The following is a 27,483-nucleotide window of genomic DNA, read 5'->3' on the forward strand; positions in this document are numbered from 1 at the left end:
GGGGGGGGGAATTGAGGAGGGCTGGAGGTGGTTGGGGAACGGGGGGATAGCGAGGGGGGTGCCTGGGGAACGGGGGGGGAATTGAGGAGGGCTGGGGAACGGGGGGGTAGCGAGGGGGGTGCCTGGGGAACGGGGGGGGAATTGAGGAGGGCTGGGGGTGGCTGGGGAACGGGGGGGTAGCGAGGGGGGTGCCTGGGGAACGGGGGGGAATTGAGGAGGGCTGGGGGTGGCTGGGGAACAGGGGGGGTAGCGAGGGGGGTGCCTGGGGAATGGCAAGGGCAGAAAGAGCTTGGCCTCTATAACCACCTGTGTGTGATTCCTGTGACCTCAGCTTAAAATACAGGCCTTTTGAAAGGGGCGTGGAGGATAAGGGCTGAAATGTTTTTCTAGAGTATTATGAAAAAAAGCTGTCAGCTCCATGCTAACTGTCTCTACTACACAACTGTATGGTAGTCCCTCCCAGAGATAATTTCACTCGTTTTAAAACTTACTGACATGCTAACTCATATAGACAAAATACACAAGGTGAAGGATACACACAGTCTTATACAGGCAAGAGAAACAAGGAGCTTTAAAATGAAAAATATAGTTATCTTATACTAACAATCGTAAGTATTGTGGCTGACTATCTGGCCCAGTCAGTAATGCAGTGATGTATATATGGCAGACATTTGCTTATATTCACCATAGACAGAATCATTGTAAGTGTGGTCAGGTTTAGACATACTCATTTGACAGTTCCATGGAACACTGTTCAGAGAATCCAAAAAGCAGTCCTTTTCTGGTATGCCATGTATCAACCATGTCTGCCTTTTCACACTACTTGGCACAGTCGGATTTGTGTTGATGCTTTCTGGGAAATTTGGGCAGCTGTCTCACACAGTCTCAGCTGCTGGTGCTGGGGACACGGGACTCAGTGTTTCTCCACTGGTGCAATATGCTTTTTGTCTAGGCTTTTTCTACTGTACTTCTCAACATGGTATCTGAGCATTTACTTATTGAACACACAGATTTTTGTTTCTCCCTCCCCAGTCACAGGAATTCTACGTTCAGGAAGTGGGTTTTAGATTTCATTTTGAATGTGCAGAGGATGACTGGAATATTTTCCCACAGAAAGGACCTGAGAAGTGGTAGGACTTGCCGCCCAGTTGTATGTATGTGGTTGACAGTCCTATCTAGAACCTGGTTACCTATGCAGTTGGTACTCCCTTGCTGATAAATCGGTTGGAAACATAGTATAGCTGCAGTGTTAGGAACAATGTGTTAATTTTTGTTATAGCCTGGTTACAAACTCAGGGTTGGTCTACACTACAGACTTATGTCACTATAACTGTGTCACTCAGGGGTGTGGAAATCCACACCCCTGAGTGATGCGGGTATATTAACAGAGCGCCTGGTGCGGACAGCTTTATGTTGACAGGAGGGCTTCTCCTGTCGACATAGCTACTGACTCTTGGGGAGGTGGAGTCCCTATGCCGATGGGAGAGTCTCTCCCGTTGGCATAGGTAGCATCTTCACTAAATGCTACAGCGGCACAGCGACAGTGCTGTATGTATAGACAAGCCCTCAGTTAAAATTTGTAGATCGATTTCACCCCCCACCCCCGCCCAATGCTTTGAACCTAGGAAGTCGGAGCATCACCCCCTAATTGCAGGTTTTGGAGTCATGTTTGTTACCATCAGCCTGGTATAAAATCCACAGTCACTTTGAAGGATTGGGCAGGGATTGTGAATGTGAAGGAAGGAAAGGTCCCTCAGACTGAAAAGATAGGTATAGAAAACTGAGCCTGGACAATATCTGGAGTTCCTATCTTAGACGAGAGCCATATTAGTTATACAATTCTTGTTGAGGATGAGGTAGCATAGGAGAAAATGCATCTGCTTTAATTGAACGGGGGAACAGTCCTTGAGTGGGGCGTGTTTCCAGTGGGGTCCTGAAAGGATCAGATCTTGACCCCATGGCTGTTTAACATTTTTATCAGTGAGCTGGAAGAAACCAAGGATAAAACCATCACTGAAAGTTCTCAGAAGACACAAAAATGGGGGGAATGGTATATAATGAAGTTCTGGTGCTCACTGTTCAACAAGGATGTTGATAAATTGGAGAGGGTTCAGAGAAGAGCCCCATTCTATTAATAATAATGATGGAAGGTTTAGGAAAGATGCTTTATCGTGATTGACACAAGGAATGCAATCTGTTTAGGCTAACAAAGAGAAGGTTAAAGGGTGACTTGATTAATCTGTAAGTCTGTAAATGGGAAACACATTTAATAATGGGTTTTCAATCTAGCAGAGAAAGGTATAACAATCTAATGCCTGAAGTTGAAGCTAGACAAAGGCATACATTCTTAATGGTGAAAGTAATTAAGAAACAATTTACCAAGGGTTGAGGTGGATTCTCCATCACTCTGAATTTTTAAATCAAGATTGGACTTTTTCTAAAAACTGCTCTAGGAATTATTTTGGGGCAGTTCTCTGGCCTGTGTTATACAGGAGGTCAGACTAGATGACCGCACTGGTCCCTCCTGGCCTTGGAATCTATGAAACTGTAGTGATAAAATCCATTATTACTAGGGAGCTGATTGGGTTCCTCTCCCATTGAGTTCAGAGAAAGATAAATGCAGGATCCTTGAGATCTAGACCTCTCTTGTAAGGGGCTTGGATGCAGCAGAGACAGAACAGCAAGCAATGATGCTGCATGCCTCTGAGTTGTGCTCGGCAAGTGTCTGTTGGTTTGGGCTGCTTCACTTGGCAGGAGTGTCAAGGATGCAGAGTGGGAGGATGGGTGAATCCCTCCTGGAGGACTACGGAGAAGCTTCTGTCTTGTGACTTTTGCCTGGAAGAAAGTCTTTGTGGCAGGGTCTGGACCGAATCTTTTTTGCGACCCTATGTTGTTTGATCCTGTCTAGCCATCTTGAATCCTGACGGAACGTGTTGCTGATGGTGGTAATTTTTTTCTTGGTGAAATCATAGTTTGAGCCAATTCATCTAGAAGTCACAGTTGATGATATACTTTGGGGTGTAACTGGAATGTAGTATTCTGTATTAACGAGCAGTAGTAAATTGACATAAACAGATATTTTAAACAGGGTAAAATACCTCAACCTCTTACAAGGAAATTGCAGTGGTTGGTTCTAATACCTGGATAGCTACATGGGATATTTACAAAAGATTTTGCATCTGACTCTCCCCAAAAATCTAGAAATGCCCATCACTGTCAGTGTTTCTGTAAATATGAATGGTGCTAGTGAGTGTGGAAAGTCTAAGTTTGTGACAAAGCAGATGAATGTGTGAGGCACTTAGGATGCTTTCTCAGATGGTTGAAAGTAAACTGTTCAAGTATAACTAGAGAGAGAAGGTGGGTAAGGTAATATCTTTTATTGGACTAACTTCTGTTGGTGAGAAAAATCTTTCGAGCTTACACAGAGCTCTTCTTCAGGTTAGCTCTGTTTAAACTTGAAAACTTGTCTCTCTCACTGACAGAAGTTTGTCCAATAAAAGATAGGTGAGGTAGTACTGTGACCAACATCTCTATGACACTTCCTTCATTCAAGTATAATTATTTAACTTGGATTAATCCATGGCCAGTCATGTTGCACAGCTAGAGATTATTTGATTGTTGGTTAAAATCCTTTTTGTCTCTGGCAGGCTTCTGTGAACTTTCTTCTTTGGTTTTACATAGCAGTACAGAAGATTCATATTAAATCCAGTTAATTTAAAAAATACTGGATGCACCTGAGAACACAATTACCAGCTCTTTTACTTGCAGGGAGCTGCTGAGCAATCCTTTTCATTTCATCAGAGACAACATGCCAGTTTATTGGTTATTTAATAATGTTTTACTTTTAAACGAGGATATGTTTTTACAATCAAATGGAATGGAGTATACATCTTTTAAAATTACGTTCTTCCTGTAGTTCAGTTGAATTACTTGAAATGTTTTGCTACACCAAGTAGGACAATTTAAAAATTGACAGCTAAATTGTACTGGCATCTGGAAGATAGTAAGCTTTAATCTGTATTTCCACAGGATATCATTCAACAGAACAACATTAACAGCAGCTATGCAGAACTCAGATCATACAGAGGATGACAGTAACCTAAGTAATGACAACACAGTCAACAGCACTGTCGCAGCAGGAGAGCAGCTTACGAACTTTACAGGAGAGCAGCTTACGGACTTCAGTACAGAGATTATGAGTGTCACAGAGATGGAACAGTCCCCTGATAGCTCTCCTGATGTAAATGAGGAGACCACACAAGAGAGTGGAATACCAAATATTCAAAGTTTACACACGACTGATGTTGAGGCTCATTTCCCTCCTGAATATGAGAAGTTCTGGAAAGTGGTAGAGGAGAATTCCCAGGATTTCACAGGTTGGGTATATCTGCTGCAGTACGTAGAGCAGGAGGTGAGTACATCCTTTTTCCCAAAATTCATAGAAGGATGAATTAACACATTGTCCTCTGATTCCAGTCTTGAATTTAAAGTTGTATTTCAGTCCCTAGCAGGTATTGTTTCAAGACAGTGCTTCTGGATTTCTACTGGGCCATGTGGTTCTTAAGGGTACAAGGTCTGACTTCAGTTCTCAAATCTCTGTGCTTTATGCATGTAGAATTCTAGTCACTTAAAAAGGGGACATAAGAATAGCCATATTGGGTTAGACCAGTGGTCCATCTAGCACATCTCTTGACAGTGGGTAGGGCCGGATGCTTCAGAAGGAATGAACAGAACAGGGCAATTATTGAGTGATCCAGCCCTGACTTCTGCAGTCACAGGTTAGGGACAATCAGAGCATGGGGACACTGCAGCTCTGGCCAATTTTTGTGGCCAGTTGTGATTGTGCCATGTCATCAACTAGTTGAGAGGAAAAAATAAAGATGAGTAAGTCTTGAGAGCACTAATATTGTGAAACTTTCTAATTAGATTTTTTAAAATAGTGTTATGTCTTGTAAAATCCTTTTAAAGAGCAGCGCTACCTAGCTACAAAGGTACATTCCTCTTACTTGCATTACAATCAAGCTAGTAGATGAATATTGCTTGTCCAGCACTTAGCACTCAAATAATGATTTACATCTTCTGAGTTTTACTACTGACACAGCTTGTAATGCAGATGCTAACAGATCATGGCTTTTTCTCAAAGTCTGTTTTTAAAAGTTCAAATGCTAGCCTAGTTTTGTGTGAAATTTTTGTTTCCATGGCTTGCTGAGTTACATTGATGTCTATAGAATCACTGAAAACTCGGAGCCCTGCTGACAGCTAGTTGAGGTTTGGATAGGTTGACCAGACAGCAAATGTGAGAAATCGGGGTGGGGGGTAATAGGAACTTATATAAGAAAAAAGACCAAAAAATCGGGACTGTCTCTATAAAATCGGGACATCTGGTCACCCTAGGTTTGGAACATCTGTCTAAAGCAGGGGTTCTCAAACTGGGGGTTGGGACTCATCAGGGGGTCGCAAGGTAATTACATGGGGGGTTACAAGCTGTCAACCTCCACCTCAAACCCTACTGGCTTCCAGCATTTATAATAGTGTTAAATATATTTAAAAAGGTGTTTAATTTGTTGGGGTGGGGGGTCGCACTTAGAGGCTTGTGATGTGAAAGGGGTTGCCAGTAAAAAAGTTTGAGACCCACTGGTCTAAAGAATCAAGTGCAGTGGCTGAGGTGGAAAGAAGCAGGTTCTGATTGAAGATGCTAGCAGAGTAGTGTGGGAATACTTAAGCTGTGTCTGCTTGCAACTTTGTAGACCTGTAACTTAAGTTAGCTTAGGTCTTAGTGTTATAATTATTTGTGCTCACATATATTCAAAATTATTTATAAAACTACGGAAAAGCACCTGATATTATGACGTGACTTTCTGTGTTTGAATTGGAATGGTGCCCTCCATGTAAGAATTCATGCTCTTCTCTAGTTATTTGAAACTTTCTTTTAAGAACTGTAAGTTACAGTTCTGTTGTATGTTTCTTACAGAACCACTTGCTGGCTGCCAGGAAAGCATTTGACAGATTTTTCACACATTATCCATATTGCTATGGATATTGGAAAAAATATGCAGACCTTGAAAAGCGACATGACAACATTAAACAGTCTGATGAGGTACGTTGGTAGCTGGATATAGCTATCGCCATTTGGTCCTGTAAGCCAAATGATGACTAAACCACTGCAAGTCATTTTGGCTGCCAGTACCACCATATATGGTCAGATTTATAGGGATTTTGTTTGCATTTGTCACTTTTTTTGTGGCATTTGTAGCTAATATTTTCTCTCTTTGTTGGCAGGTGCGTTAAACCTCTACAGTTTGTCAAGCTTTGCAGTGCAAGCCTCTGTATTACACTGCAGCTTAACAAGTAGGGCAGGGCTTTTCTGTCACTTACATTTATTTCTCATTTTCAAAACAATATAGTTGGTTTGCTGGTCACAATTGCTACATCTTATTGCATTTTTGGTCAGACGCTGTCAATGATGCTCTAATGGGTCTGTGCCCTATGGTCTGTACCCCAAAGCCTGCCCACACAACCTGGTCAGAATGCAGGGACCGCTGCGCTTTGAAGATCAAGACTCTGCACGTGGAGATCAGAACATTGCCATGTTCTATCCAACCTCCACCCAAATGGTAATGGTAGATTATTTAAACAAAATTCCAGTAATTAGTATTTCTAAGGTTCACCGGATAACACAGTGTTGCCTCTCTCTTAGGACGCTATTAAATATTTGAAGTACAGTTTATGTTGTTCTCTTCATAGGTGTATCGGAGAGGGCTACAGGCAATACCTCTTAGTGTTGATCTTTGGATACATTATATAAACTTCTTAAAAGAGACACTGGATCCTGTTGACCCTGAAACTAATAATACCATAAGAGGGTAAGTTGTTTGTGTTTTTAAAAAAAAAAGGGGGGGGGGGGGAGAAGAAACACATGAACACAGTTGTAAATGATATGTAGCTACATGAAAAAGTAAAATCTTTAGCCATGAGAGCAAAGCTGAAGTAGCATCCAGCTGTATTGATGTCTCTTTATTTTTGTCTGATAAATAGTTCCATTCACTCCTCAGAGCCTTGGGAATAGGCTCTTAGCGAGAAACTCCTCGTGGGTTTTAGTGGTTTGATTTCTTGTTTATGGCTTATTTTTATGTTGCTCTTATTCCTTTTATTGTGAAAATATTAGGAAAAATCACTGTAGAGCTGCTTATTAAAAAGGTCTTGTATTTATCATATATCTAGAAAACATATTTGGTAACATGCATTGTTTGAATCCCCAAAAGAATGCAGTAAAAGCTAAATAGAACATGCAGAGGCTCTTACAAAACAAATCCACCTCATTCTTCTTGCTCCTTGAATAGTTGAGGTACTACGTTCAGAAATGGCTGTTAAACATTTTTTCATTTTTTCAGAGCCTATGAACATGCAGTCTTAGCTGCAGGGACAGATTTCCGCTCTGACAGACTATGGGAAATGTATATAAATTGGGAAAATGAACAGGGCAACCTACGAGAAGTTACAGCTATATATGATCGTATCCTGGGGATTCCCACGCAGCTCTATAGCCATCACTTCCAGAGGTAAGGACAACTTAAAGCCTTAGTTAACTTCATGCTATTAACTGTGTTAAATAGGCATAAATATAATTAAATTTTTAATATTTGTGTAAAACTCAAAATTGTTCAATCCAAACAGGAACTTGGAAAGTTATTACACTTAAGCCAGTAATAAAATTGATTGTCTCTCCAAAAAAACAAAGCTTCTGGGTAAACTTCACTTCTTAATTATAAGCAAATACATTTGTATAGTGTCTTACTCTACCATCTATATTTTAGTTCTTATGTTGATACTGTGAGTGCACTGTTTCACACGCTAGCATTTCTTTAAATAAATAAAACGAGGGCTAATAGAAAATTGGAGACTGAAAATGTTTTCACCTTCATTAAGAATGGGCACAGACTTCTCTTTAGGGAGCCATGGAGGTGATCTTTGGAGCAGCAAGACCTCAAACTGATGCAAAATGTACAACACAATAAAATGTATTTAAATCAGTATTGCCTGGAGCTGCAAACCAGCTGAGTGTTGTACAGACTTAGATCTTTTTATCCTTTTGAGCGCTGAAACAAAGTTTAGGAACTGGTGTCCAGAGAAAAACTAAAAAAAATCAAACTTCACAAATTCGCCTATGACCAACTTTTTTGTAAAAAGGAAGTTGTGGGAATTGTTAGCAGGAAGAAAAATGGGGTGAACCCAGAAAAGGGTGCATCTTACCAGGAAGTTATGTTATTCAGCTTCTAATTCCATATCCTGTTGCAATTCTCAGCTGAACTGCTTTTTACCATAAACTAATTTAAGAAAAATACTTTATTCAGTTTTAAATAATAAATATCTGTGTTAATTTGGATAGGGTAAACATTAAAAACCAGAAACCCTAGTTAAGAGGTACAGCGGTCTTCCTAGTAGTTTCTAAAGAAGGTTTTTGTTAGGAATTCCTAAGCAAGTGGTCATTTTCTGAGAATTAAAATCCCATGCCATCCTATTCACTGAGTAGGTAGCCTTTTCCCACCACAGTTTGCAAAGGTATTCACCGTTACAAGCCACTCCTTAATGTTTGCCCTTCATGGTACTTGAATCCTTTGAAACAGAAAGCTTTGCACACCTAGTAGATATTACCTATGTATTATGCGCACTGTGCGAAGTTGCATCTCCAGCAAAGTTCTAGGTTCTTAAACCATCCACTTGTGCTAATAATCAGTTCTTCGAGTGGTGTCCCCATGGGTGTTCACTTTAGGTGTTGTTTGCGCCCCTGTGCTTCTGGCCGGAGGTTTATGGTAGCAGTGCCCCGGTTGGGCCGCACATGCACAGTCCCCATCTCGCGCTGCTTCAGGCGGTTAACTGGCACTGTACGACCAACCCCTCTTTTCTCCCCCCAGTTCCTTCTCTCCCGACGTCGGAGCACTCAGCAGCGCCTCACAGCTAGAAATAATTATTTTTCCTGTCCCTTTAGCAATAGTTCATAGTTCTCAGTTAGAATACAATAGACTTTTTTCCCCCTTCCTATCTTATCTCTGTCCTTTTTAAAAAAAATAAAAAAAAATTTCCTCTTAGGACCATAAATTTTCCAGTCTTCCTGATCACAGCGGCACTATACTTTTTATCTCTCTGCATCACTGAGAGAATAAGCTTCCTCAGGGTATGCCTGGCTCCCCAGGGTTTAAATGCTGCACTACCTGCCAGCTTTCAATACACCTCTCGGATGGACACTCTCAATGCATCTGCTGTCTCGGTGAGGGACGTACACCGTGAAAGTGCTCGCACTGTCTAAACTTGAAAGCCTGCAAGAGAAAGACAAGGGATTTACAGCTAAAGCTTTCTCCTTGTGGAGAAATCTCTTCGCCCGGCGACTGAGCCTGAGGTACGAACTCCTCCCAGACAGAAATCACTGACTGCTGCCTCGACAAAGACCCTTCTTTCAGGGGAAAAGATCCTGAACAACCTGCCAAGAAGGCAGCAAAGAAACGGGGCACCACGTCCCCGACTCCGGAGTTGGCCAAGAAAAGGTGCTCCAATAGCAGCCAGATGCTCCCGGTACCGACTGCACCGGCCATATCAACTGCAGACAGACCATGTCCCAATGGTACTAAGAAACCCAGAGATCCAAAGCAGTCGCGCTCCGCCACAGGCATTAAAGGGAAAGTGAAACCCCATGCCACTGCACCAACAACAGCAAGCAAGCCATCGGTACTGAGCATTCCTGCGCTAATGCTGCCACCTACTGCTGGTACTGTGCACGCCATCCACACACCAGCATGGATAAACTCATTCCAACATACGGTACCGAGCTCCACCATCCCACCGAGATCAGACACGTCACAGCAGTTCCTGTGTCCCACAGACTTATCTGTCTCATTGGTACCACAGTCTCCTTGGCACCAAAGGTACCACGGTACACATGGTACTAAGCCAACCCAGCTCTCCAGAGTTTTCAATGCAATTCTCTAGTGGGGAGGAAGATATCGGACACTTGCCAGAGGTTTCCTCTCCTGTGGCTACTCCTGCCACACAGACCCCACCAAGCATAGGCTTCCCTGTACACTTTACAAACCAACCCTGGTTGGGCCAACCATAGATGCCCACCAGGCCCTTCCAACCACAATGGCCATTCTGGCAGCCATGGACTCCATACCCACAGCAGCAGCAACAGGGAGTACCCAACACTCTGCCCTCAACCACCCATATTGGCATCAAAGGCACCTTCTACCGTCTCCGAACAAGGGGCCCAAAAAAAGGAGCAATTCTCGGACCCAGATGAACCAACTGACATTACATTTTCATCTTCCTCACCAGATGACACAATTATGCCCCACCACAGCAGACGATTTCAAGCAGTTCCAGGATCTCTACAAGAGAGTGGCCACTTCCCTAGATATCTCCCTGGAAGAGGTCCAGGAATCTCGCCACAATCTAGTGAACATACTTCACATATCCACTTCATCCAGAGTTGCCCTTCCCATGAATGATGCGATTATGGACCCTGTGAAGTTGCTCAGGCAAACCCCAGCATTGATTCTATCTACCTGTAAAAGGTCTGATAAGAAGTATTACATGCCAGCCAAGGGCACTGAATTCCTTTTCTCACATCCAATGCCAAATTCATTCGTTATCTACGCGGTGAATGAACGGGGTAAACAACAATACTATAGAAACACCCCGTATGATAAAGACTGGAAATGGCTCGACCTATTCGGTCATAAAGCATACTCTGCTGCGACATTACAATTGAGAATTGCCAACTATGAAGCCCTACTGACAAAATATAATCACAATAATTATGCAAGTCTCTCAGAATTTATAAACTTTATATCAGAAGACAAAAAGAATCAATACAAAGCACTTGTCACAGAGGGCCAACTTGCCACCAGAACAGCTCCAACCTGCCCTTGACTCCGCTGATTCCGCAGCAAGGTCCATAGCAACAGCAGTCATTATGAGGAGAGCCTCCTGGCTTCATCTATCCGGTTTCCCAGAGCCAGTGTAGTCCACCATAGAAGACTTACCCTTTGAAGGCACCAAACTCTTTGTGTACAAAACAGACGAGTCATTGCATACCCTGAAAGACTCGAGGGCCACCTTGCGGTCTCTGGGCATCCACGCACCTAGGAACGAGAGACAGCAGACCACTTACTAAACTCCTCAACGGTTCCAACCTCCTCAGTATACTCAACGGAATAAGTATTACGACCAATAGGGGCGGAAACAGAAAACTTCGAGGAGAAGACAATCCGTTTCCTGGCCTACTACCTCTCAGTCATCAACCTCTAGGCAACAGATTTGAAGCCTTTGTCGAGGGCTCAAGAATCCCATCTACTGCGGAAAGAGGTGAACCATCTCATATCCCTGGGATCAGTAGAACCCGTATCGACCGAGTACAGAGGGAAGGGGTTCTATTCCCACTACTTTCTCAGACAGAAAAAAACAGGAGGTTGGGGACCTATGGAGATTTACAGTGACTCAACAAGTTTGTAAAAACACAAAGATTCAAATTGGTCATACTAGGCACCATAATCCCAGCATTAGAGAGGGGGGACTTGTTCTCAACCTTCGACCTACAGGACGCATATTTTCATATATCGATCCATCCCTCACATCAGACAGCCATATGTTCCACCCACGTACAATACACCTCTTTATCTCCTTAGGGTGGACTTTTGTAAGTTTATTTGAAATCCTAACACCTGTCCAAGGCCTGGAATTCATTGGAGCAGACCTCAACTCCCTCAAAGCAACTGCCTCTCTTCCACCAAAACACTTTCTGACTCTAACCGCCTTAAACTTAACAGTACGGAACAACGCGCAGGTGTCTGCCAGAACTTGCCTGCAACTACATGGCCGCCACAACCTTCGTCGTCCAACATGCAAGGCTACACATGCGGTGCTTTCAAGCCTGGTTATGGACAAATTATGCTCCCCACAAGCACAGTAAAAACAAACTCCTCTCTATGACGAATGCAGTCAAGGACTCCTATGGTGGACCAATCTGGCCAGTGTCTGCAGGGGCGTGCAGGTTTTGCAGAATCTGCCAGCGCTCACCATCACCACGGATGCATCCTTCCTAGGCTGGGGGGGGCACATTTCCAGGCACATTCTATACAGTCCCACTGGTCTCCAGCAGAGTCCCAGCTTCATATCAACGTGCTGTAACTCACAAGCGGTTCAAAATGCCTGTTCTCATTTCCTACCACTAATCCAAAACAAAATGGTACAGATCCTCACCAACAATGTAGCCACCATGTTCTACATAAACAGAAAAGGAGGAGCACAGTCACATTCCCTATGTACGGAAGCCATGCGTCTTTGGCATGGTGCATCAAACACAATGTCCATGTTATAGCTTCGTACCTACCTGGTTTCCAGAACAACACATCAGATACCCTGAGCAGGAAGTTTTATTAAGACCACGAATGAGAGCTGAACACATGGGTCATCCAAGATATTTTCTAGATGTGGGGGTTCCCAAAGATAGACCTCTTCACACCTGCACACAATTCCAGATGCCCCCAGTTCTCCTCCAGGGCAGGACTTGGTCAACACTCTCTCTGGGCAATGCCTTCCTCATCAAGTGGAACGCCCCTCTCCTGTTCGCCTTTCCCTCCCACCCCTCTCCTAGCCTGTGTACTCACAAGATAAAGCAAGATGGATCCAGAGTGATCCTATTAGCCCCCACGTACGCTCCTGCTTCTGTCTCAACTTCTGTCACAGGATGCAGGGCGCATCCTCCATCCGGATCCCCAAAAACTTCATCTCAAAGCCTGGTTACTACATGGCTCTTGGGATCTGAAATGACACGTTCCACAGAAGTTCAGAAGATATTATTATTAAACAGCCGTAGGGAAATTAACCAACACACCTACGGACATAAGTGGAAACTATTCAAATCATGGTGCCAAGGCAAACAAGATGGCACCTGTGTCATCCTCCTTACCTCTTATTTTAGGCTATCTACTGGAACTTAAACGGGACTTTCCATGAGTTCCATCCATGTAAACCTTCTGGCCATCATGACATTTCATCATAAAGTCAACGGATTCTCTATTTTCACGCATCCCATCACTAAACTCTTCTTGAATGATCTCTCCCACTCCTATCTGGAAGTGAGAAAACCCACCCCTCCATGGGACCTCAACCTAGTCCTCCATGCCCTCACCGAGCCCCCTTTTGAGCCCATAGCTACAAGCTCCTTACTACACCTCTCTATGAAGGTTGCGTTTCTAGTGGTCATTACATCGGCCAGGCAGTCAGGAGAACTAGCTGTTCTCATGAGGGATCCACCCTATATGATCTTTTTTAAAGATGAAGTATCTTCAGACCCCATCCTAAGCTTTTGCCTAAGGTGGATTCATCGTTTCACCTTAACCAGTCTATATACTTACCTACATTTTTTCCGAAACCACATACAGACAGTAGACAATCCAGACTACACTCCTTGGACGTCCGCAGGGCTCTCGCCTTTTATGTCGATAGAACAAAATCGTTTTGCAAGTCTCTAAAATTATTCGTTTCTGTCACCGAATGCTCTAAAGAGCACGCCATTTCCAAACAACACCTTTTCAAATGGATATCAGACTCTATCAAACTCTGTTATCTCCAGTATAAATGACAACCCCCTACTGGGATCCGTACGCATTCTACTAGGAGTCTTTCAACCTCCATAACATTTCTCAACAACATCCCTATTGCGGAAATCTGTAGGACTGCAACCTGGACCTCACCGCACACTTTTATACAACACTATGCGTTGCAACAACACACATCTTCTGATGCCCTGTTTGGTGTCACAGTGTTTTCATCTGCTACGACTTCAACTCCGAAGCCCCTCCTTCCACCGGAGGGCACTGCTCTGAAGTCACCTAAAGTAAAGCACCCACAGGGACACCACTTGAAGAAGAAGAAGAGGAGGAAGTTACTCACTCACCTTGTGCAGTAACAGGTTCTTCGAGATGTGTATCCCTGTGGGTGCTCGACTACCCTCCCTCCTCCCCTCTGCTTTGGAGTTCTATCATATACAGACTCTGCAGTAGAGAAGGAATGGGGGGTGGGGGGGGAAGGGGTTGGTCGCACAGCACCAGTTAATTGCCTGAAGCAGTGTGAGACAGGAACTGTACATGTGTGGCCCAACCAGGGCACTGCTATCCTATATCTCTGGCTACAAGTGCAGGGGCGCAACGACACCTAAAGTGGAGCACCCACAGGGACACACATCTCGAAGAACCTCTGTTACTGCACAAGGTGAGTAACTTCCTCGCTTTTGTCATATAACTTAGAATAAGTGAGTATTTTTTAAAATATAACATGTAAAAATTGTGCATTTGTTAAGTGAACAAATCCTGTTTCTTTGCAGGTTTAAAGAACACGTACAAAATAGTTTGCCTCGAGACCTTCTAACTCCTGAGCAGTTTATTCAGCTGCGCCGGGAATTGGCGTCTGTCAGTGGCCATAGTGGGGATGATGCACCACCAGGAGATGACCTTCCTTCTGGAATTGAGGACATAACTGACCCTGCAAAGGTAAATGTGCAGGCAAGGTTGCAGAACACCTTTGCATGTTTGTTCAATCTGCTGCTGCTGAGAGGAGAGTTTTCTTTTATTTGCAGGGACTGTACTATGTTTTTGGCTGAGCTGATCCCATAGTATAGAGTGTCAACTCCTACATGTGAGCCAAAGAGCAGCAGTTAGTGTGTGATTGGCTGTATAGACAAGAAGAGATCTCCCTTACACTACATAGGTTTGAAAGAATTGTAATTAACATTTTAATCTTAAAAGTGATCTATAAAATTTTAGCAGAATGTTGACTCTTTCAAATATATGGGGTAAGAGTTACGGCGTGTTTTGAGAGTTTTTATTTATTTAGTACTGGCCTGTGCAGATCTATGCTCCTTGAAGGGCATGCAAAAGCATGAAATCAGCTAGAAAGAAGTGCCCATTTGGGGTTGTACCAAATAAAGATGGAATCCTATTTGGATATGACGCATCTCAGATTTATATCACTTCAGAAATTAAGAGGCCGACCATTGGATCCAAGACCTCCTCAGGTCCATTACACTAAGAGCTAAGACAATGTGCACTTTTATCCCACTTGTTCAGGACAGCACCTGAAGTAGCAGTGTACCTTTCATATTTTAATTTATGCAGATCACGTCAATAATACAGTGCAGTTGTATACTTGATATTTTACAGATCAGTATTAATCACTTGCTTTTATCATGTATCTTTAGCTAATCACTGAAATAGAAAACATGAGACACAGAATCCAAGAGATTCATCAAGAAATGTTCAATCACAATGAACATGAAGTCAGCAAGAGGTGGACCTTTGAAGAAGGAGTAAGTTTTCTTGTGTTAGCCTTTTTTGTACGAAAGACAGCGTGATCTAAAGGCATGAACATGGGATTGGGAACCAGAAACTCCTGGTGTTTCTAATTCTTACTAAACTACTGTAAAGCTTTGGGCAAATAAATGGTTTTACCCTCTTGTCTATCTTCAAAAAGAGTAACTTTTAAAAAAGATACCAACATTAATAACTAATTCTCACAGCAGCTCTGTGAGGTAGGTATTAAGTTTTATTTTGAGAGAGGCAACGTGGGGAAAATACATTTTACTAAGTGTAAACTTTACATTTAGTGTCTTTCATACCATGTATAAGAAAGGAGGGTACTGCTTCATACATGTGATATGTTACAGAATTAAAACTAGTCAATAGAAAGAAAAGCTTCTTATAATGGTATCTTAAAAATTAAGTTGTCACCAAGCTAGAAACTGTAAAGAGTACAACTAGGTGCAAAAATCTGATACTGCTGTGTTCGAATTTCACAACTAAAATTCCAGTTCAGAATGGCAAAAACTATTCATCCAATAACACCCAGGTTGTGCTGCACATGCTTTATAACAAACAGTATTAAACTAAGCAAGCATATGAAATTGTATATATTCAGTGAAGCCGAGTTACTTTGGCAACTTCAACTTCTGAATTCTCCATAAATTTACCATGTGAACATAATAGGACATTATTCTTGCCTTCCACTCTGTATGCATCCGAAGAAGTGGGCTGTAGTCCATGAAAGCTTACGCTCTAATAAATTTGTTAGTCTCTAAGGTGCCACAAGTCCTCCTGTTCAATTTTCTTTGTTTTTAAAGAGGAAAAACTTGCTTATGTCTAGTGTTTGCATTTAAGTGGTCTCAAATTGGGCTGTGACAGTCATGTTTCATTGAAGGGAATGGGAGACATGGGGAGTTCCTGGTCTTGCTGCTGTTTGTCTGGCAGGAATTTTCTGTTGGTTTTAAACTAGCAGTTGTATTATTTCACATGGACATTGTGACGCGGGCAGGGATGGTGTCCCTAGCCTCTATTTGCCAGAAGTTGGGAATGGGCGACTGGATGGATCACTTGATTATCTGTTCTGTACATTCCCCCTGGGGCATCTGGCATTGGCCACTGTCATAAGACAGCATACTGGGCTAGATGGACCTTTGGTCTAAACCAGTATGGCCGCTCTTATGTCATTATAGTCTTATGGGGAAAAAATTATTTTAAATGCAAGTTTATCATGAACAAAACAGTGGAGCTGGTACTCCAGAGCAAATAAATGTAGGTCAGGCAGTGTGTAAAGCTGCATTAAAGCTCTTACTTGCATTGCATGGATTCTAGTCCATGTTTTCGAGTTCTCTGTTCTGTGTTTGAGCAGCGCAAGGTCTGTACAACCTTACAGTGGTCTGTAGTAGCCATAAAGGCTCAAAAAAACAGAGGGGAGGCCTGACCATGGGTCCCCCCTTTCCTTGCCATGCCAGCAGCTTAGAGGGTGTATGGTATACAGGGCTCGCTATATACCAGTGCAGGATCACCCTTGCACCAGAGTGAATGCTTCCTTTTGGGACCATAATATGCTGGCAATACCATGCAAAGTGGCCATGCCTGATCTGAGGATCCTGATCAACATTTTTACATAAGAATGGCCATACAGGGTCAGATCAATGGTCCATCTAGCCCAGTATCCTGTCTAGAGACAGGGGCTAATGCCAGGTCTTTGGAGGGAATGAACAGATCAGCACTCGTCAAGTGATCCATTCCCTGTCATCCACTTCCAGCTTTTGGCATTCAAAGGCTAGGGACAGCCAGCGCGTGGGGTTAATTCCCTGATCATGTTGGCTCATACGTATTGATGGACCTATCCTCCATGAATGTATCTAGTTGTTTTTTGAACCCTGCTATAGTTTTGGCCTTCACGGCATACCCTGGCAATGAGTCCCACAGGTTGACTGTGTTGTGTGAAGAAGTACTTCCTTTTGTTTGTTTTAAACCTGCTGCATATTAATTTCATTGGGTGTTCCCTGGTTCTTGTGTTATGTGAAGGTGTAAATAACATTCCTTATTTATTTTCTCCACACCAGTCTTGATTTTTATAGACCTCTATCATCTCCCCCCTTACAGGTTCTCAGTGCTGCTATGTTTGGTTTGCAGACAAGGCAGAGGATTGATTACTAACAGCATTACTGTTGTGGGTAATTTATTTAAAAAAAAAGATTATTTTGGGAAAGCTGTTTTTACAAGACCTAGATTTTGGCCCAAACTTGAATTGGCAATTAGAGTATCCCTTTAAAATTAGTCATACCCTGAAGTCCATTCAGACCTGGGTATTTGAATAGCCTACATAAGATTATTATTCTGAAAAGTCAAAGAGTGTGATATAAATTAAATATAAAGTAACATCCAAACAGTTTATCTTGCTCTGTATTTTTGACTAAGTTGTTGAATTTGACTCCAGTGTTACTCATCCGTTGCAGATAAAACGACCTTACTTCCATGTAAAACCTTTGGAGAAAGCCCAGTTGAAAAACTGGAAAGAATACTTAGAGTTTGAGATAGAAAATGGGACTCATGAGCGAGTTGTGGTCCTCTTTGAAAGATGTGTTATTTCATGTGCCCTCTATGAGGACTTCTGGATTAAGGTAAGGGAAGTGATTTAATAATGAATTCTTACTGATTGCAAACATTGATCTAGTGACTAACCTTTTGTACTCTTGTTGAATGTTGTTCATATATAACTATATCTGTTGCATTAGGAGATGGTCTGCTTGCAACCAGATTTGACTGCTGCATATGCCAACTTCGTTGCCTCTCTACGTCCTTCCTTACAGAAACTAGTCTAGTGGTTCAATAAAGGTGCTGAATGGGTTTAAACAAAAGAATTTTATCGTTCTGTCATGTATTTAAAGACCAAAAATAAGCTTTAAATTATTCAATCTATACTCTGTTTTCAAATGTAGTATGCCAAGTATATGGAGAATCACAGTATTGAAGGAGTGAGACATGTCTACAGCAGGGCCTGTACAATACACCTTCCTAAGAAACCAATGGTTCATATGCTATGGGCTGCCTTTGAAGAACAGCAGGGTAAGAGCCAAGTTAGTGAGGCTTTTCTAGTTAAATTAGCCTTTGGATTGTTGCTGGCAGTGATTTTTTCTTTTTTTCAAGAGTTGATGGATGCATGGTGTCTGCATTAAATACTTACCCAACGTTTTTAGGGAACATCAATGAAGCAAGAAGAATTTTGAAAACATTTGAAGAGTGTGTTCTGGGACTTGCAATGGTTCGCTTGCGAAGAGTTAGCTTAGAACGCCGACATGGAAACATGGAAGAAGCTGAACACCTGCTTCAGGAAGCTGTTAAGAATGCTAAATCAAGCGGTGAATCATCATTTTATGCCATCAAACTAGCTCGACATCTTTTCAAAGTTCAGAAGAACCTTCCAAAAGCAAGAAAAGTACTATTGGAATCCATTGAGAAAGACAAAGTATGTGTTTCCTAAAAGCTTTATAAATAGTCCTGTGATATTTAATTTCCTCCTCCTTTTAGTCAGTGCATTAAAACGTGGCAACAATGATGACAGGTTTTCAGACTGTATGTAAAGCATTTTATTGCACATGGAGACACCAGTCCCTCTAAGCTGATGTTGCCAGATTTGCAGGTTATGAATCTTGCCTTTTTCACCCTTCAGATAGCATCCATGAGTCCCCTAGTGTTCTGAGACATCGTTGTTTTTCTCTGTCCTGCTCCCTTTCAAAAATCACAAACAATGCACGGATGCTGATATTGCATGGAAGTAATTTATTAAATACCATTGGTCATGTTAGTGCAAGTATCACTTTATTTGGGCGCCAGAACTGCTTGGTCTTCGAGCCCTCATGCTAATCACAAGGATACACATACCCTCAGATGTACTGTAGACCATGTGCATCTATTTATAAAATGACACAGGTCAAAGAGCACCTATCTTTCGGACAGGAAAGCTTTGTATTGACTACACTATAACATCTGTTTACAACGTAGGACACTCTGGTGCGCATAGCTGTTGAAGTTATTAGAAAGAAGTGCTGGAGATGTACTTGGGCAAACACTATTTTACAACAATCGCTGTAACTTTTTTTGCACAGGAGAACACTAAATTGTATCTCAACTTACTTGAAATGGAGTATAGTGGGGATCTTAAGCAAAATGAAGAAAACATCCTCACATGTTTTGACAAAGCTGTCAATGGTGCATTGTCTATAAAAATGAGGATTACATTTTCTCAACGAAAAGTGGAATTTCTGGAAGATTTTGGTTCTGACGTCAACAAGTAAGATTTAACCTACACTATGGCTGTAATTGGGTCACCAAATGAGGTGCTGTTTATAATTTTGGGGGAAGAGTTTCATTTAGACATGCTCCTTAAACTATTATTGTAGCACTGCAATTATGACACTGTTAGAGTTGAAGACAGACAAATTCATACCAAGTTCCTATTTTCAAGTATTATCAACTTTCTGGAAAAGCTGCCATTTTGTCTCATGCTTGTTCTCAGCTCAAGAGTGTTGTCTTTTTGTTCGAAAGCTGTGTCTTGGCTTTATAGTGGGGGATATTCTTGAAAGAGGACACGAAGAAAAGTGTTTGCTTTTTTTTTTATAACTTCACCCACAACTACACATCTTAAATTTTCAAACTTGCCCTAACTTGGCTTATCCTTGAGGACTAGTATCATTAATGTGTTCAGAAATCACAGGCTTTCTAATTGTGTGCTCTGCATTGAGCTTTCTCTGGACATTGGACGTTTACACAAATGCAACTTTTAATTAAATATTTTTTATTCTCTTCATTCTCAATATTACCATAAAGTGTAATTTCCCTGTTTTTTGGCTTGGATTTTCCAAGCCATAAGTTAGCTTTTCTGCATTGCATGTTGCTAATAATAGCCGATGGTAAAATTCTGCCTTCTGATATGCACTGACTTTCATGGGAACTATGCATGTAACTTCCAGGAAGGAAATTGGCTAAGAGAAAGCAAGCTTTTAGGTTCTGATATGGTGCTGCAGGACAAAATATCTGAGATGTGCAGAACGAAATATCTGAGATGTGCAGAACGAAAAGAACGGGGATGGAACTCCAGACCTCCTTGTGTCAAAGGAGATGGCTGATGGAAGCAGCAGCTTTGGTCTGTCACCTTTTGAACTGCAGTAGTAAGAGGAATCTGAACCAGCAGCTGCGCCTATATTAAATGAAATATCTGGGAAACATACAGATTGTTATTGCACCTATTGAGAGATGGGTTGCTTTATACACTGTTACTTGATAGCTAGATGGCTCTTCATGCAGCACTGAATTCCTCTGTTTTTCGTACTACTCGTGAAAGGTCTTTAGATATTGATATGAATTATAGCAACACATGTAAAACACCATGTACGTTTATGGTGCAGTATAAATGCTTAATATAAACACAACTGTAACTAATGGTAGGTTGGTATTTTTGTGGGGGGAAAATGTCTTCACGTGCCACTGAAAATGTTGTTCTTCACTATATTAACACACACTTTTGAATATATCTTGTGCATTATGAAAATCATTCAAACTAGCAAGCTTTTTGGTCTTCCTCACGTCATAGTGGATAGCTTTAATCTTTTGGTCTTAATTCAATTTCAGAAATTAGTTTACCTTTGCCTAGTTTCATAGTAATACAGAATTTTTACTGTCTGAAATAGACATACTTAATAATTGTCACTATACAACATCCTTTGACAATGGATGGAAGAGGTACAGGTTGGTAGCCTAATTATTTACAGGCTGTACTGACTGTTTTGAAAATGTAACATGCATGCTAAACAAAGGTTGTGGGGTGTGTTTGTGATTTTTTTTTTTTTTTTCCCCCACCCAGGCTTTTGGATGCCTATGATGAACATCAAACACTTCTAAAAGAGCAGGATTCTTTAAAAAGGAAAGCAGAAAATGGGTATGAACTGTATTCACCTCATGCTCCTAAGTCAATTAATAGTTCATGCAATAGTGGTATTGCTTTGAATTCCAGAGTAGCAAAGACAGGATCCTGGGGTATTGTAGAAGTCTGTGTATAAGACTTCTACAACTGGAACAAAACATTTTCAAATGTTTCTAAAACATTTAGAGAACGTCACTGATTGCCCCATACTCATCATTAAGTACTTTGGGTTTTTCAAGTTCAGTTGTTTTTAAAGCCCTTAAAACTATTTTGGGCTTTGTACTGTCTTCCCAGGAGGCCTAAAAGAAAAGGGAGTGGTGCTAAATATCCAATAGAGTGTAGTGTATCTAGTTATATCTCTAACGTGACTGTAATGTTTTTTGCCTTAATTTACAGCATTTGCATCCCAAAAGTACTTAAACTGAAATGCTTATGCTGAAAGCTGCTAGAATTCCTTGAGATGTGGCCTTTTTTTTTGTTTTTAATAAACCTCCCCATAGAATCATAGAAATGTCGGGCTGGAAGGGACCTCAAGAAGTATCAAGTCCAGCCTCCTGCACTGAGGCAGGACCGAGTAAACCTAAGCCATCCCTTACAGGTGTTTTCCGACCTGCTCTTAAAATCCTCCAATGATGGCTATTCCACAACCTCCTTTGGAAGCCTTTCCCAGAGCTTAACTACTCTTATAGTTAAAACGTTTTTCCTGCTACCCAACCTAAATCTTTCTTGCTGCAGATTAAACCCATTACTACTTGTCCTGCCCTCAGTGGACATGGAGAACAATTGATCACTGTCTTCTTCATAACATTCCTTAACATATTGGAAGATTGGTGTGAGAGGGTTGATAACAATCTTCTTTTCTCCGTTTTTTTAACCTGTCTTCTTAAGTCAGGTTTTCTAAACCTTTTATCATTTTTGTTGCTCTCCTCTGGACACTCTGTAATTTGTCCAGATCGTTCCTAAAGTGTGGCCCCAGAATTGGACACAGTACCTCACCCGTGCCTAGTAGAGCAGGACAGTTACTTCTTGTCTTACATATGACATTCCTGTTAATACATCCCAGAATATTAGCCTTTTTTGCAACTGCGCACATTGTTGATTCATATTCTATTTGTGATCTAGTATAACCCCAGGTTCTTTTCAGCAGTACTAGCACCTAATCCAGTTATTCACCGTTTTGTAGTTGTGCATTTGATTTTTTCCTTCCTAAGTGAAGTATTTTGCATTTGTCTATATTGAATTTCATCTTGTTTCAGATCAATTCTCCAGTTTGTCAAGGTCATTTTTAATTCTAATCCTATCCTCCAAAGTGCTTGCAACCTATTGTCGGTTGGTGTCATCTGCAAATTTTAAGTCAATAATGGGGTCTCACAGGGATCTGGTACTATTCAATATTTTCGTTAGATACACCAGATAGCGAACCATTGATAATTATTCTTTGAGTACCGTCTTTCAACCAGTTGTGCACCCACCTTAGAATAATTTCATCTAGACCACATCTCCCTAGTTTGTTTGAGAATTATATGTGGGACTGTCTCAGAAGGCTTATTTAAAATCAAGATATACCATGTCTAATGCTCACTCCCCCACCCCCATCCACTATACCAGCAACCCTGTCAAAGAAGGTAATTAGGTTGGTTTGGCATTGTTTGTTCCTGTATCTTTCCAGGTATCAAAGGTAGGCTGACTAGTCTGTAATTCCTTGGGTTCTTTTTGTTCCTCTTTGTACGTTTGCCCTTCTCCAGTGGTCTGGGACTTCACCTCTCCTCCAGAAGTTCTCTAAGATAATTGCTAACCGTTCCGGGAGAGTTTCAGTTAGTTCCTTAAATACCCTAGGATGAATTTCATCAATATATTCTTTAACTTGTACTTTCCCTACTTTGGCATGCATTCCTTCCCTCTTTTTGTTAATATTGTGTTGAATATCTGGTCACCATTAACCTTTTTAGTGAAGACTGAAGCAAAAAGGGAAGAGGGATAGCTCAGTGGTTTGAGCATTGGCCTGCTAAACCCAGGGTTGTGAGTTCGATCCTTGAGGGGGCCACCTAGGGATCTAGGGCAAAATCAGTACTTGGTCCTGCTAATGAAGACAGGGGGCTGGACTCAACCTTTCGGGGTCCCTTCCAGTTCTATGAGATAGGTATATCTCCATCTATATCTATATATATATATAAAAAATAGGCACCTCAAAATAAAACACCCCAGCCTTTGTCATGTCATCAATTATTAGCTTTCCTTCCCCACTAAGGAGAGGACTTCTACTTTTCTTCATCTTTCTCTTACTCCTAAATGTATTTAAATAATTTCTTCTTATTGCCTTTTGTGTTCCTTGCTAAGTGCAACTCATTTTGTGCTTTGGCCTTTCTGATTTTGTCCCCACATGCTTCTGCTATTCTTTTGTTCTCCTGCTTAGCAATTGTCCATGCCTCCTCTTTTGTAGGGTTTCTTTTTGATGTTCATGTCCTTAAAAAGCACCTGATGGAGCCATATTGGTCTCTCACAAGTCTTCTATCTTTCCTTCATGTGGGGATAGTTTGCTGTTGTGCCTTTAATATTGTCACTTGTAGAAACTGTCAGCTCTTCTAAAGTCCTTTTTCCCTTAGAGTTTCTTTGCATGGGAGCTTACCAACAAGTTCTCGGGAGTTTGTGAAAGTTTGCTTTTTTTGAAGTACATTGTCCTTATTGTGTTGCTCTCCCTTCTTCCTTTTTTTTCCACAATAATGAAATCTATCATTTCATGATCACTTTCACCCAAATTGCCTTCCACCTTCAGATTTGCAATCAATTCTTCCGTGTGAGTCAGAATCAAATCTAAAATGGCTGCGCCCCCCCGGTTCCTCCACTTTCTGAAGCAAAAAGTTGTCTCCAATACATTCCAAAAACTTACTGGAAATTTTGTTTTGCCATATTACTTTTCCAACAGATATCTGGGTAGGCAAAGTCCCCAGTTACTACTAGGTCTTATGTTCTGGATATGTATTGTTTGTTCTAGAACTGTCTCATCCACCTCCTCTTCCTGATTTGGTGGTCTGTAGGAGATCCCACCCTGATGTCACCCCTATTTTTTTTATCCTTTTTATCTTCTCCCAGAGATTTTCAACTGGTCTGCCTCTGCTGTGCTTCTGGACCACAGAACATGTGTATATATTCTTGATGTATAATGCAACATTTGTATCCTGCCTGTCCTTGAACAAGCTATATCCCTCTATACTGGTATTCCAGTTGTAGGACTTATCCCACCAGGTCTCTGTGATGCCGATTAAGTCATAATTTATCTTATGGATTAATGCTTCCAGTTCTTCTGGCTTATTCCCAATATTCCTTGTATTTGTGTGTAGACATCTAAGATGTTGAACAGCTTCCCCCACTGGTTTGCCTCTTGTGGGTCCTGTGATCTTAATTGTAAATTTCCATGTCTCCCCTTCCCAACATCTAGCTCTCTGTTAGGGTTGTCTTTTTTATGCTTACCTGGTGGGGTTTTATCACCTGCCCTCTTTGAACCTAGTTTAAAGCCCTCCTCCCTAGGTTGGGAAGTCAGTGTGCAAAGATGCTTTTCCTCTTGGTCAGGTGAGTCCCATCTCTTCCCAGAACAGCATCTCATGGTCAAGGAAGCCAAAGCCCTCCCGTTGACAAAAGAATGACAATACTGGGTCAGACCAAAGGTCCATCTAGCCCAGTATCCTGTCTTCCGACAGTGGCCAATACCAAGTGCCCCAGAGGGAATGAACAGAACAGGTAATCAAGTGATCCATTCCCTGTTGCCCATTCCCAGTTCCTGGCAGACAGAGGCTAGGGACACTTCAGAGCATGGTTTTGCATCCCTGCCCAATAGCCATTGATGAACCTGTCCTCCATGAACTTATCTAGTTCTTTTTGAACCCTGTTTTAGTTTTGGCCTTCACAACGTCCCCTGGCAAGGAGTTCCACAGGTTGACTGTGCGTTGTCTGAAGAAACACTTCCTTTTGTTTGTTTTAAACCTTCTGCTGACACTAGCTGTGCAGCCATGCATTCATCTCCAGGATGCACGTGTGCCTGCCCGGGCCCTTACCCTCAACCAGAAGGATGGACAAGAATCCTGAGTTCCTGACTCCCACCCTCATTCCCAGAGCCTGGTAGTCGCTGCTGATCTGCTAGTGCACAAGTGGATGAGCGGCATGGGGTAGCGGTCAGATAAGCCTCGACAACCTTTTGTGTAATACCTTGGATGCAGGCTTCAGGCAGGCAGCCCACCTCCCGGAACATTATATCAGGTTGGCAGATGAATGCCTTTGTTCCCCTCAGCAGTCCTTGTGGCTTGTGGCTCCTTGTCCTTGGCTATTGAGGTGTGCTTCTTGTCTCTCATTGCCAGTACAGTGTACCGTTTCTTCACCACGATGGACGGGGGACTTGGGTGGAAGGTGGAAAACTGCTTACTGGCTGAGGTGGCCAGCAACCAGTCTCCTCCCCATACAGCAACTGGTTCTCCATCCTCCTCTGGTGCCACTGTAGTCAACTAGCATCCTCCATCCCAGATGTTTCCACGGGCATCCTATTGATGAAGCCCTTCTGCTTCTGGAGCCACCTCCTCCTGTGCATCTCTCACCTGCTTCCTGAGGGATGCCATCGACAGATTCCACTCACAAAGGGTGGTTCTCGCGGCCTGGCTTTCATCAGTGGGGAGATGCAGGCATCATTTCCAGCAAGTCAAGACCAGGAAGCCGCCAGGGTCAGGATGACTGTCTGAAGGCAGAGGAAGAGCTAGCAATGGTGTTGATGACACATTTCCCTCCCATTGCAAGTTCTTCCTTGTTGAGTACCAGCTGGCTGAATCCCTTAATCCCCCAGCTGCTTCATCTCACCAGCCATGACACTTGCCAAGCGAGAACTTTCACAGTCAGAGGGCTTTCATCCATAGATCTCAAAGGTGCTTTACAACAGAGGTCAGTTTTGATTAAGGAAAATGTTGGCCCTAGTTAACAAGAATATAAAGGAAGACTAAGTACAATTGAAAATGATTACATCTCCAAAGTGTCTCTAATTATTCCGAATGTTGGTTTTAGATATTCTGGCTGCATAGATCAAATAGCCAAAAACGTCAGTCTAAGGATTCCTTTGGAGTAATGAAAAGTCTAGGATGAAAACCTCCAACAGTTCACGTGTCTAGAAAAACGGGGTGAAAATTACCAGCTAGAAGTGGCTTCCGAACATCATTTGATCTAGAACAGATTTGTGGGATGTGGCGAATGGATGAAGCTTCTGGATCCTTTCCAGTTTCGCTACATCCTTTCTCTGCATTGGGAACCAAAATTGGACATAGTGCTCCAGCTGAGACCTAACCTGTGCGGAACAGAGCCGTCCATGCCAATGAGCAGGAACGTTACAAGCTGGCACTTAACTTGCATAAATTAAACCCCACTAATATGACATGCTTAAAATCTAGAATAAACTTCACATAATATTGAAAAGTCAATGAGGACAAAATGTGTATTCATTTTTGGAATAATTTGAAAGCTAATAGAAGTTCTTGAACTCTTGGGAGTAGAAAGGGGTTAATGTACCTGTCTTTAATCCTGCAAACAAAATTTATATCTGAATTCAGGACCAAAGTCTTGGGTATAACTAGTTGAAAAGCTGTAGGCTGGATTCAGTTGGCCTTGTCACAAATAACCAAAAGAATAATTAAAATGGTCTTAAATAATCTTCCAGAAGCTGCATCAAGCATCTTCGTGCCAGTATCTGTGACTGGTTAGATCATGAGGTTAAAGTGCCTCATACAAAATCATTTTTTGGCGCAAGAATTAAATAGAGTACGAGGAAAAATTGTGGAATAACCTGGTACTTAAAACTCTAAGGTGAGGGATGCCAATCTTAAATTAACAGGCCTCAAAGCAACTTTTACTTCTTTATAAGCCTTTTAGATTGGAGCTCAGGGATTTTAATCTTTGCTGATGATGCCTGACAGCTACAGGAATCTCGGTAGTTGGTTTGGTACTGTTTGTAGGTGAAAGGATACCAGGAGAAAATATCCTTTCAACAAACTAGAGCATTTTAAAGTATGTCCTATATTACCTCTGTGTATAATGGGAGCGACAATATCCATGACCTTACAACAGAGATGTGTGTTCAGGATGAGGTTAGATGCCAGGAAGGTATTAAACACGGCACAGACTGATTTCCACATTCAGTGTGTGAATGGACGCTGGCTCATGAGGCTGTTTCTTATGAGA

General features: G+C 42.0%; 1 protein-coding gene and 1 non-coding gene across 6 annotated transcripts in view; both read left to right on the forward strand.

Annotated features, from left to right (window-relative positions):
• The window catches only part of PRPF39 (pre-mRNA processing factor 39), a 40,166-nt gene that overhangs the window by 5,208 nt on the left and 7,475 nt on the right, over positions 1-27,483 (forward strand). The window contains exons 1-12 of one of the 5 annotated variants that reach the window (XM_034767973.1): positions 5,970-6,097; positions 6,280-6,348; positions 6,452-6,614; positions 6,745-6,863; positions 7,392-7,559; positions 14,378-14,543; positions 15,251-15,358; positions 17,813-17,977; positions 18,296-18,422; positions 18,506-18,822; positions 19,463-19,647; positions 21,217-21,291. In XM_034767973.1, the coding sequence (XP_034623864.1) occupies positions 6,528-6,614; positions 6,745-6,863; positions 7,392-7,559; positions 14,378-14,543; positions 15,251-15,358; positions 17,813-17,977; positions 18,296-18,422; positions 18,506-18,822; positions 19,463-19,647; positions 21,217-21,291 (1,517 nt within the window). In that variant the 5' untranslated portion in view covers positions 5,970-6,097; positions 6,280-6,348; positions 6,452-6,527. Of the gene's footprint in view, positions 1-4,029; positions 4,412-5,969; positions 6,615-6,744; positions 6,864-7,391; positions 7,560-14,377; positions 14,544-15,250; positions 15,359-17,812; positions 17,978-18,295; positions 18,423-18,505; positions 18,823-19,462; positions 19,648-21,216; positions 21,292-27,483 lie in introns of those variants that run through there. The other 4 variants (XM_034767971.1, XM_034767972.1, XM_034767974.1 and 1 more) reach the window with 4 other exon arrangements.
• LOC117877517 lies at positions 18,901-18,987 on the forward strand. The gene has a single exon (XR_004645741.1). It is a non-coding gene; the product is annotated as a small nucleolar RNA SNORD127 (small nucleolar RNA).

Source organism: Trachemys scripta, chromosome 4 (genome assembly GCF_013100865.1).
Source record: "Trachemys scripta elegans isolate TJP31775 chromosome 4, CAS_Tse_1.0, whole genome shotgun sequence".
NCBI lineage: Eukaryota > Metazoa > Chordata > Testudines > Emydidae > Trachemys > Trachemys scripta.